We start from the raw sequence: 13054 nt of genomic DNA, 5'->3' as shown, positions 1-13054 counted from the left end.
GGCTATCATAAGTTGAATGCACCAATTTGTAAGTCGCTCTGGATAAGAGCGTCTGCTAAATGACGTAAATGTAAACGTAAATGTAAATGTAATGTCCTGCTACTCATGTCATCCATTGATCAATCGGTGAATGATGGGATGCCGCGTTCAAATCAACTGGGAACTAGGAAAAATACGTGGTCAAATCATGACGTCAGTGATCTTCAGGTCAGAAAGTCAGAGCTCTAGAAAGAGTTGGAATTCTGAGTTGGATGACCGTTCAAATCGATTTTTCCCAGTCGGAGCTCGTTTTTTTTTTTTTTCGAGTTCCCAGTTGTTTTCAACGCACAGATGTCGGAAGTCGGAGTTTCCGAGTTCTGAGCTCCCAGTTGTTTTGAACGCGGCATCAAACAACGCATTGCGACACTGTCATTTGACGGTTCACATTTTACTTATGGGAAATGTAGTTCTTAAGAACGCAAATAGCTATCACATCTACGATTTCGACTGCTTCTAAAACTTCAAAGACCATGATGCAACCCGTTTCCTCTTTCCGGAAGTTTAATGCACTGAAATTCCAACGTGATAACAAGAATTTGAGGGCAAGCGAAATGTCCCACATCACAAAGAAAAGGAAATTAGACAAAAATGTGCAGGATAACCTGTACTTTGACAGCTATTCTGATGTTACCATTCACGAGGAAATGATTGCAGACACTGTCCGGACGAACACGTACAGGACAGGGATACTGCGGAACAGCAGTTCGATTCAAGGGAAAGTAGTGTTGGATGTCGGGGCAGGAACCGGTGTTCTAAGCATATTTTGCGCCCAAGCCGGGGCCAGGAAAGTTTACGCGGTGGAGGCTAGTTCAATCGCTGATCAAGCTGTTAAAATCGTTAAACACAATAAGATGGAAGACATAATTGATGTGATTAAAGGGACTCTGGAGACAATCGATTTGCCGGAGCAGGTGGACGTGATAGTAAGCGAGTGGATGGGGTACGCGCTGCTTCACGAATCTATGCTGAATTCTGTCCTGTTCGCCCGCGACAAATGGCTTAAAGCCGGCGGCCTTATTTTACCTTCCAAGGCTGAACTGTACATTGCACCCATCAATGACTTGGTGGTGGAGGACCGGCTAAGTTTCTGGTCAACTGTGAAGGACCAGTACGACGTGGACATGTCGTGCATGTCTGACTTCGCCAGGAAATGCATCATGAGCAATGACATCACTGTGAACTTGGTGACGGTAGAGGACGTGCTCTCCCACCCCTCCAAGTTCGCCGAGTTGGATCTGTACTCGGTTACCGCGGAGCAGCTGAAATCCGTGAAGGGGGCATTCAAGTGCGAGTGTTTCGGTTCGTCTGCCGTGAACGCGCTCTGCGTGTGGTTCACGGTAACCTTTCCCGGTGGCGAGGAGAAGCCCCTGGTCCTCTCCACATCTCCGTTCAAACAGGAGACGCACTGGAAGCAGGCGGTGTTGTATCTGGATGAACCGGTGGATGTTAGACAGGACACCACAGTGGTGGGCGAGGTCAACATGTATCCCTCAGAGGACAGTTCCAGACATATATGCATCCACGTGGACTACACTATAGGGGAACTCAAAAAACAGTCCAAGACCTTCTCCATCCCTGATGGTTATTCGGGAGAGGCTCAACAGTAGTGTTTAGGCCTAATCTTTGACACTTTAAGCAGTGTCAACCTTACATTAACCTGGCTTAGCAGCAAAGAGGGACACTTGGTAATTAATTGTAGGCCAATGCCTAAATTGTAAAGAAGGAATGATGGAAAGAATCCCACTATTGTTATGTAGTTTATGCTACAGAGTTTCCTGATGTCTTTGAACTTGTGAAGGAGAGCAAAAGTGTTGTCATAATTGATCTGAATTTATTACTTAAGTGGATGGAATTAAATAAATCAAATCAACAAATAATATATTTTGCAAGCTCTCAATTGAAATGGTATGCAACTCACTTTTTCTCATGTTAATATAAACTTATTTTCATTTTCTTTACCCTATGAGCGGGTCCTACAGTAGAAGCAAGGTAACAATGTCAGGGCTATATATAAAAAAAAAAGACATGTTAAAAAAGGTAAGGGCTATATAAAATAAAAAAAAGATGTTAAAAAAGGTATGAGCTATATTTCAGGTCTTTGTAAGTGTCTGTTATTGACATCAGCAGTTGGTATAATAGGCCTGTCAAAAATCATCATAATCTGTGTGTGGATCACTGACAGAGATTATCAATATGGATTTCTTGTCTGTTTGCACCGTGTACAGTATAGATAGGCAAGATACCAGACCAATTAACTGTTTACCAGTTTAAAAAAATAAATATTTGCAGTTTTTCCATCTCACTGGGCCTAGGCTATTTTATTGTGTACACATTACTTCCATAGACTTGAACCCATTGAACTGAATCTGATGTCATATTTTACCTAATTGTTATTCAAATGGTTATCCACAACTAGTTAATAGATTCACCTAATCGTTCACTGAAGGCTACTTTGAAACACCCTCTCTAGGCCTCCCTGATGTATGCTATTATATTACCCAAAAAAGACTGCTATGCAGGTCAGTTGAGGACAAATGTCCAGCATTCTCTGACAGTTAAGTTTTCATTCCAGTCAGAGTCTAACCATTAGCTTACAGTAAGGTGATCATGTGTGATAGGATAATGTATATGATTAAGGCATGGCAAACATGTTTTTGTCTTGATGATACTATGCAGTGTGAGACAGGAGGTGCATGGCACGGGTTTTAGTAAGAAAAATAGGATATACATGTAGGCTGTTATTTGTTAGTCTTTATTGACTCTCATAGTTAAATGTGACTTCACAGCAACATTTTGGCTCAAATTCACTTAGTTGCCACAGGTGTCTTCTAACCTGCCAGTGCCTAGTAGACAGACTAAAGGCAGGAACACAGATATTGGAAATGTTAAGTGCAGTGTTAGCTTCCAGACGCTCCTGAACTCCGTATCACACTCTGGCATGCACAGCCACTGTCCTCTGCTCAACGCTCAACTCATTCTAACCCATCCTTGCCTTGAATCATTTGAAAACAAATAGAAAGTGCGTAGAAACATTAAATCGGTTTATTTGTCTTGTAAGGAGGATCAATAGAGAATGTGCTTAATCTAACTCATTATTGGAGTCATTGTTATAGTGGGGAGAGGAGAATCCACTATGTTAGAGCTCCTGGGTATGCAACAGCTACTCTGTCCAAAGGTTCACGGTCCTCTGTCTCTGTTACAATGTCTTCCGCAGTCTGAGAAACACAAAGACTCGTCTGACAGCAGTTGATGAGGATAACCGCTGTTATGCGAGAACAATGTGAGTCATTAGAAGTACAATACAATACACATTTGACATTATGTTACGTTCCCCATTATAACTCCACAGACAGAGGAGGAAGGAGGGCGCTAGGAAAGTGAAACAGCTGAGAAACAGAGGTAGATTAAGATTGAAAAAGCCTCTCCATGGTGGTATGTGTTATTAAAAAGCTAAATGCATTAATGTGAGAAGAGTATCTATACAGTATGCATTGTTGTAGAGTTTATGAATTTGATCGTAGGCCTATTTGTCTATGAGGGACCTTTTTTAGCCCGATACAACATCCCTGACTGAATTTATATCAGAACTGGCTTGTGTCCCAAATGGCACCCTTTTCCCTATACAATGCACTACTTTTGGTCAGAGCCATATGGGCCCTGTCCAAAAGTAGGGCACTATATAGGGAACAGGGTGCCATTTGGGACGGACCCCCTGATCACCATCTCCGATTTGTGCCTGGTATGCTAATGGCCTACAATATATAAGCCAAAGGGAATCATTTTCCACCGGCCAGTTACAGTAGCCAATATTTTGACAAATTGGAAACATGTTATATACAAAAACTTAATTTAGAAGAGCAATTCCCTGAGCTGTGTGTTAGTCTCCCCACAGCCCTGGAGAGATCATCATTATCATTAGTAGCCCTGGATGTAAGGCTTTTTATAGACAGAGATATTACAAACTACCTTGTACTGCACTAATCTCTATCATGCATTTAGCCTACACCTTTTTTCTCACACCAACATTACTGCCTTTCCTTTATTGTCTTTTCTTTTAAATACTGTAATAAGGCTAGGTTTCAATCACTCCAATCACTCCAGCCTTTTTCTACCGGGTTATCTCGATCATACAGTTACTGAATACCTTTTTCTCACACCAATACTGTTCCATTGTCTTATTTCTGCTTTACAATAAGGCTATGTTTCAATCATACTTTTGTACACAAACATTGATGCACACAGTAAAGCTGTTCAAATACTATGATGTGTTCCCATTTATCTGTTTATCCCCAGCCCATGAATGTGACTGACTTCACATTCAAATCCTTAGCTGGAATCGTGTGTGTGTGTTTGTGTGTGTCAGAAATGCATCCAACTGAATGCAGTGAGGCATGACTGCATGAACGGACACAACAAGACATCACAACAGGGACAGAGTTGGTTGGTGCTGTTAAGTAAATCCCGAACAGGATGGCCAAATCGCAATCAGCCTACGGCAGGAAGCGAAGCAGACAGGTTTTGCCTGTGTGTGAAGTACAAATCCACCAAACTGTGTGGGCCTGTGTGGTTCTAATCCCTTTTCAATCATGCACTTTATGGATTACGCTCCTATGTAATTCTTCTCAGGTATAGTTTTTTTTCTTCTTCTTTTTGACTTATTATGATATTTCAATTTGGGGGAGTTAAGTTATTGGCTTAAAGCACCATGCAGGATAAGTAGAGGCCTGTAGAACTTGATGAAAGGACTTTAGCCAGGTCTAAAACACATGGGCTTAATGTTCTCTTATACAGTAAGAATAAATATAATAAGAGTTTTGTAGTAATACAACTATTACTGGGCTTACAGTTGACATAATTGCTACAATCTTGGTATTATGGTATCCTGACCATCCCACTGCTGACACCTGTGTAGCAAATTCAGGGTTTTTGTCCGACTGGGACTCGAACCGAGGCATATTTTGTTCCAGCGCTTGTAACACTTCCTGATAATCAGTCTTTTTTTGTTTTGTTTTTCAAGAAAAACTTTAAGTAAGCCTGTCACCCCCTGAGGGCACACACTTAGTGTGCCGTGAATGTATTGTAATGTTTTTTAAATTGTATAACTGCCTTAATTTTGCTGGACCCCAGGAAGAGTAGTTGCTGCCTTGGCAGCAGCTAATGGGGATTCATAATAAATACAAATACACTCACTGCCTTCCACTTGCTTGCCGACCAGATGAAGGCAACAGTACACTCCATTGAACCAAGGTTAAATCCAATACTCAGCCTGCAGTCTGTGAGTAAACATAGATGCTGCGGAAGATTTTCAATCACAGAAGGAATGGGGCCAGTGGATCACAATTTGTTTTTACAATCCATCCGACCACAATACATTTGATGTCTCGTTTAAGTACAATTTTTACCCCTCTGTCAGTGAGATATTTTATAGGTAATTGTTTAATAGCTGTTAGATATTACAACCTCTGTAGACAGAGAGGTTATTGTAAGGCCACAAGTCCTATCTGACCAAGAAAGACTATAACTAAAGTAAGGGCCTTAAATTCTTCCTGTTCAGGTCACCTAGTTATTGTATACTGACCCTGAGGCACTGTTTTAAATAGACTAACATTTGTCTTCCTTCTCTTCTTCTGAGTTGTGGTGGTGCAGTGAGAACAATTGTACTTTTAGAAAGATATTCAGTCTATGCCATCTGTATTAAAATGTATTTTTAATCCCTTATGTCCTTGGTGTAGCTAAGTGGACATAAACTAGGCATTACAGGAAAAGAGAGTTGCATGAAATGGCCTGTGTTATTCCAATGCTGGTTATTGTGTGGCATGTGAAGGTATGTTCGTGGCAGATGAGTTGACCTTGGCGAGTCGCGTGCTGAAAGGTAGATTAAGATTGAAAAGCCTCTCCATGGACCAAGGTGTGTGTTATTAAAAAGCTAAATGCATTCTGTATGTGAGAAAATGATCCATATAGTATTCAACTGTGCATAGCTGCCAGGAAGATCACCGTCACATTGTTTTCTAAAGGTTTGGATAAAATTGCATTGTTGTAGACTTTCTTTTAATTTGATCGTAGGTTGCGTGAGGAACTGTCCAGGTGCTGAAAGGTAGATTAAGATTGAAAAAGCCTCTCCCTGGACCGAGGTAGGTGTTATTAAAAAGCTAAATGCATTATATATGTGAGAAGATGATCCCTATAGTATTCAACTGTGCTTTGTCACGTGAGGAGCTGTCTAGCGTCTTAAATGAGCGGCGCTGCCCAGTTAACGCGTGAGGAGCAGTCCATGGTGCTGAAGTGAGTGCACAGTTGACGCGTCTACATAGAGCTACACTTCTTCTGATATTTTTCTTTTGAAGTGCACGTGTAATGTATTTCGAGCAGAGTAAATTACACTAACACAATTTGATAATAATTGTTCTCCATGTTTGGATTGGGATGATGCTTAATTTAGATACATTTGATGTTGTGTCAAAGCAAAAATAGCCCATGTGGCTGGCTGGCTTCCATCTTTGTTTGCTAAAAAGTGTTCTGACAGACCCTCAGATGCAATGTTATTATACCTTCCACAACCATCATGTGATTGTAACGTGTTAGATATTTTTTACTTTCAATCTGTATTCTGTAGCCTTATCTTTTGATTTGAGATGATTTACAAAACGTAGTTGTGACATTGCATGACTTATTATATGACTATTACAGGCACACAGAAGTATACCCATAACACATTATTTTATAGCAATTAAACACGATGTTTCCACTACTGAAAGATGCTTGAACTGTGTGTGTCTCGGTAGACATGATAATTTACTACATGTCAGTATGCTGCAGCACTACTCATGAGTCGCGGTACTATAACCGCTCCTCCTGCAAGTCGAATTAAAGACGTGCTCAATAGTCATAGCCGTTTTATTTTTGTCATCAACAACTTTTTTTTGTCAAGTAGAACTTAAAGTACTATTTCCCTTTACCCCTGTGTGACGTCGCATGTGTTTTTCTTGTTGTTTCACTAACTGAAGTGGCATTGTAACTGAAGTGGTGGCATCTGTGCCTCCGCTCACCCCATTCCGGTGAAGCCACGGAGAGAACTAGTCGTTTCACAGACAGTCTCTCCGCATGAACAACGATGTCCCGGTTTAAAAAAAGATATATATCGCTGTGTTACATGATCTTCGCTATTCTTCGCAAGGATACGGAATGAAGCTTTGAGAGAAAAGGTAAGGTCTACTTACTTGTTTTGGTTTTTGCATGTTGAAGGGATGGGCACAAACTTGTTGATGGTCGCGGCTATATGATACGCCTTATGCTTTGATAGAGTGCCTTCTGACAGGAAAAGTTTATAACTATGATAAAATAGAGCACAGTCGATTCATTAAATAATGCTTTAAAAATAAATATATAAGTACAGTGGATTAGTTGTATGCATTTGTAATCTTCTCAATTGCTAACCTATACCTTTGATTTATTTGTGCGTTTGCTGCGTCGTGTAAAGCTTGCCAAAGTGTTGTTGCAGACTTGCTGTTCGGGAATATCTGTGTGGTAATTGAGGCCATATGCCTCACTGAAGGGCTCACTATCTATCAGAGGTCTGATGGATGTATGTATTGCACTGCTCATAAAGCGAGCTGTGTGCTGGGACCTGATTTCGACATATTGGTTTCTTCCGTCACCTCATATAAATTGCACAATGCTGATAATAACGCTACTGTTTTATTACAACATATCGACATCAACAGGGGTGCAGCGAGACACTGTAAGGGAAAAAATACTTTTAATTCCAATTTTAAATTTTAAATCGTGACAAAATAATTAGGTTAATTAAATATTCCAACTTTCAGCACGGATTTTAATTGCAATTTTTGAAACTTTCAATAGAAATGTGTGAGTAAATTGGGAGTTTATTCTCCAGCACAAGAATGGCAAAACTAGGCCTATTGACATTCTACAGAATTCTCATGTCACAGGCCACAGGTCAGCATCTGCCACCCAAGGATGTTTTTCTCAAACTTGTGAATCATACAGGCCTAACAGACCACATTTACTCCTAAATGAGACCTCTATACAGGTAAACCATAGGGACTGGTCTCCTTTGCTACTCAATGGAGAACATTTAAATATATTTTCTTATTCCAAACCGGCCCTAGATGTCAAAACAGGAGTAGCAGGGTCATTGATATAACTGCAGTGCTTTCTCTCTCTCTCCATCTCTGGTCTTGATTGTTTATTTCTGTCCTCCGGATCATCGCCACCGCCGGAGGATTTACTGTCAGAATGGATCGAATTTTAATATCATCTGGGCCCTCCCCAAGGCTAATATCCTGACGGTGTGAGAGATTGCTGCGGACTCAATCCCCTGTAGAAATCAGTTGTTTCGACTCTTGCCAGTGTCCGGTAAATTGCAGTGAAAATGCAGCTAACAGATGGAGTCTTACACAAGGTGTAATGACATTGCTAAACTGTCTGCAACTCACACTGACTCATTAAGGTTTTTGGTGTGGGTGTGTGTGCTGTAATTTGAGCACGTCATGTATGGGGTGGAGTGCATGCTTTGCGCATCATCCCATGTCTACACTTGACAGACCTCTATACTCATATTTTCAAACTCCTCATTCATTTAACCCGGGACAGATTTGGGGGCCCACGAGCCCCGTATTTAGGCATGGAAGGCCCATATGTTTGATTTACATGTCCATATGTGTGCATCTCCAAGTTAATTACCAACATCACCACAAGGTTTAGTCCAGTGGGCATATTCTGCGCGCAATGTTACAAATCTCTAGCCTATGTTTACATCGCATTGACAGTTAGCCTATATCATTAAACTAAACCACCAAAACAACTGAATTTTAAATAGTTAAATAACTAGTGTTATTCAAATTATTTGCTACCTTTAGGACCCTGCGGAACACATGTATGCCTATTGGTAGAGGTACGGGATGCAATCACTACATTAGCTCGTATTTGGAAGAGATTGCTTATCTCTCATATCTCTCTCTCTGCTCTGTCCGTTAGGTGGTGGCAGGCAATGGGAACCACTGCTCACAGTGATCTGTCATTTGTCCTTTAAGTTTAGCTACATCCTCCCCATTGAGTTTCAGACTGGTCCTGAAAGAGGTCTGCGCTGGGGGGTAAATATTGAGGATGAATGAACGGTTTAACGTAACGGACTCTCTAAGTGCGCTATCTCTTACCCGCCATCTCCACCGAGCAGTTTCCTGCCTAGCTGTGCTGTGTATGGGAATGCGCGAGGGATGCGTGGCGCGGGAACAGTGGAGGATATTCTCGGCAGCTCTGCTAATTGCTGTGATTCATGTCCCCTTTGAGTGCCTGTAACGAGTAGGCTATAGCGAGAGGGAGAGATTCAGAGAGCGAGAGATAACTGTATATCCGCTCACAGGAATCAAATGTCTTGGCTGTGGATCTAAGAAATTATACAGATTAAACGGACATTTTATTAAAGACAAAGGAGCCTTCGCTTTTCAAAGTTTTTTCCTGGTGGTCTTTTTTTAAATTCGGATGCGGACGCTGTTCTATTGCTTCCAACAATGCGATAATGGAATTGCGCGTGGCAGAATGATGACCAGCGGCGCTCGGGACATAGGCTACTGTCAAAATACTCACCTATTTGTGTGACTGTGCTGCTCTAAGAGCTCCAGACAGTGATCAGTCATTTGTTTTGAAGTGGGAGAAAATCTCCTCAGATCCCGTCTCTTCACTAAAGAGATGTTGCACTTGCACAGCGATTCCAGGAAGATTGACGTGCGCGCGGAGGGACCATTCAATCGCTGCCTCCACTCCAGACTCAGCCTGTTTTAACTCTTCGGTCATCAACTTTTAGCATCCCTTTTCTCCCGAACTCATCACATTAAGATTTACATGCGCATCTTAAAGAGGTTCCTGTGATCAGTGCTGAACTTGTTGAACACTTACAAAGACTGGACTGTGCACGGTGAATTGAGGCAAACCTAAAAATGTAAGTACGCATAAGCTATTATTAAACTAAGTCTATTTTGTAGGCATGTTGTACAATTAAAGTAACTCGTTCAATTGTTGTCAACTTCGTTAAAACATTGTATGCTGTATGAAGGTAGTCTAAATAACTGACTCATCTTTCAATACTTCCTGAATCGTAGCTTAACTTTTGTTGGCAACCAACCTAGATTGGGCTCATATCGAAGTGGTGATTATTGTAGTTTCTTATAGTGTAGTCCAGTGTTCTTCAATTCCGGTCCTGGAGGGCCGAAACACCTCTGTTTTTTCATCCTCTCCTTCTAATCAGGGGCTAATTCAGACCTGGGACACCAGGTGAGTGCAATTAACTACCAGGTAGAAATAAAAAACAGAAGTGTTTCGTCCCTCCAGGACCGGAATTGAAGAACCCTGGTGTAGTCTATTGATACGCATAACGAGATGTTTGAATTGTTGTTTTATTCAGAGCACCTTTCTGTCCGTGCTTCACCCGTGCATTTCGAATCCAGGCTTATCCTCTGGGTATTACTTGACTTGATTAGATGTGGTTAATAATAATGGTCAATAATAAGCTGCAGACTGAGAGACAGTATTATGTATTTTATACAGTTGAGTTTGGTTCACATTATCACATATCCTATATATTATGGCATACTAGTTAAATACATGATGGTGTTACACAGTATTTATATTTCTAATACAGGGCCTACTAACATATTTGTTCGTTTTTGTTTGTTTTTAATAATAATATTAATAATTATTATTGACAAATCATTCCTGTATGCCAATTTAATTTCACAGAACTTTTAAAACAATTGCAGTAATGTGCACACATGGATATATGTTACAACAGAGTTATTAATTGTAAGGTATATATTAGATATGATACTAAATTATATTCTGTTCACCCTTAGATTATGATGTTGATCAAATTTGGTAAGAAGAGTAATAATCATTTTAATGATTTCCTTCAGTCCACCTATGTTGCCATGTTTCCAATAGTAACACGTGCACTTGCTATGGTATTTACCTTATAATTTTGACATGGCTACTTTATTTTATACATTGCTTGTAAAGTACCTTGGATTTTGATAAAGCTCATTGTAATAATATCAGCCATTATACATGTAGTAGTACTATTACTACACATTTTCTCTATTTCCAGTGGGTTACCTTGCTGGGCTTATTCTAAGGGTTGAAGGTGGACATGTAGAGTAGCCATGCAGGCATGCCACTGTGAAAGCTGAATAATATGGTAGCAGCCTTTTAGGAAAAGTGTATTTAATAATGCATAAGGTGTTCCTATGTCGCAATGAAGTGTGTGCATGGTGGCGAAGGAAGGCAGAGGAGAATGTGAGAGGGCGAGAGAGAGGGAGAGAGAGGGAGAGAGAGGGAGAGAGAGGGTGGAGGAGTGGTAGTGGTGGTGGCAGGCGTAGACCTTTTCCCTGCTGTCTAGTTTGCTACAGTACGCTTCTGTATGTGGCGCAGGAGTAACAGATGCCCCGAGCTCCACACACACAGCTCCACACACAGCTCCACACACACAGCTCCACACACAGCTCCACACACACAGCTCCATGCAGACAGCTCCACACACAGCTCCACACACACAGCTCCACACACACAGCTCCACACACAGCTCCACACACACAGCTCCACACACAGCTCCACACACACAGCTCCATGCAGACAGCTCCACACACAGCTCCACACACACAGCTCCACACACAGCTCCACACACACAGCTCCACACACAGCTCCACACACACAGCTCCACACACACAGCTCCACACACAGCTCCACACACACAGCTCCACACACACAGCTCCACACACATAGCTCCACACACACAGTTCCATGCAGACAGCTCCACACACACAGCTCCACACACACAGCTCCACACACACAGCTCCATGCAGACAGCTCCACACACACAGCTCCACACACACAGCTCCACACACACAGCTCCATGCAGACAGCTCCACACACACAGCTCCACACACACAGCTCCATGCAGACAGCTCCACACACACAGCTCCACACACAGCTCCACACACACAGCTCCACACACACAGCTCCACGCACACAGCTCCACACACACAGCTCCACACACACAGCTCCACACACACAGCTCCACGCAGACAGCTCCACACACACAGCTCCACACACATAGCTCCACACACACAGCTCCATGCAGACGGCATTGTAAGAGTCACCCTGTCAAAGTCCCCCTCTCTCACACACGAAGTGCATGTGGCAGGGAGTAAGTAAGAGAGAGGAAGGAGAGTGTGAAAGGGGTGAGAGTAAGAGAGTGTAAGAGAGGTGGATGAGAGGAAATTAGAAAAGGGGATAGAGAGAGTGTTTTAAAGAGGTAGTAAGTAAGAGAGAGAGAGAGAGATAGAGGGAGAGAGAGAGAGAGAGAGAGACCGTGTGAGATGCAGCTGTGGGGGCAAGTCAAGCACGTCTTGGCAGCTGTGCTGAGGGAGTTTCTTGCCTTCAGAGGCCCGGGACCTGTCTGGCTCCAATAATCAGATTGTATTAGAGGGGGAAGGGACGGCTGCCATGTTCCACCTCTGTTCTGCTCTGGGAGCCAGGAGCCAAAATCAAAACCTCCGCTTTGATTTCTCGATGCTCCCCTCCCCAACAGACAGACAGCCATGCTGAATCACTGAAACAGTTGTTATAGCTTCATCCATTAGCTAGGCTACACCACACCATGATTAAAAAAAGATCATACACCTGTATGCAGATTTTAGGCAGTGACACGTTGAAGACAGAGGAGAGGGAGGGCAGTTTGTGGATCGGCTGGTGCTGTGGTTATGGTATGCCACAGAGATGTGTGTTGGGCCCATCAAACATTCTGGAACATTGAACGTTTGGCTGTCATGTTTGCAGGGGCATGCTCCGGTTGCCTGCCACATGTTTATTTAGGAGGACTGTCATATTGGCAGGTTGTTAACGAGGAAGATTAGGGATTCTGGGAAAGGAAGGCAGGCCCAGGTATCTGAGGAGAGTGAAGAGCCCTCCATGTGATGCTGGCCCAGCTCTCTCTCTCTCT

At 42.3% G+C, this 13054-nt stretch overlaps 1 protein-coding gene across 1 annotated transcript; it reads left to right on the top strand.

Moving 5' to 3' along the window:
• The first annotated feature begins 566 nt into the window (after positions 1-566).
• Positions 567-2341, top strand: LOC311114424 (protein arginine N-methyltransferase 6-like). The gene has a single exon (XM_084189675.1). It carries the CDS (start codon positions 591-593, stop codon positions 1644-1646), a length of 1056 nt encoding a protein of 351 aa, XP_084045801.1. The 5' UTR covers positions 567-590; the 3' UTR covers positions 1647-2341.
• The last annotated feature ends 10713 nt before the right edge of the window (positions 2342-13054 follow it).

This window comes from Coregonus lavaretus, assembly GCF_964263955.1.
Source record: "Coregonus lavaretus genome assembly, contig: HAP1_SCAFFOLD_3534, whole genome shotgun sequence".
Classification (NCBI taxonomy): Eukaryota; Metazoa; Chordata; class Actinopteri; order Salmoniformes; family Salmonidae; genus Coregonus; species Coregonus lavaretus.
The sequence above is the reverse complement of the archived record's forward strand: the minus strand, read 5'-3'. Positions and strand labels throughout refer to the sequence as shown.

What these genes read in the sequence shown, in the direction of transcription:
- LOC311114424 (XM_084189675.1), top strand. Translation starts at nt 591, where the DNA reads ATGTCCCACATCACAAAGAAAAGGAAATTAGACAAAAATGTGCAGGAT.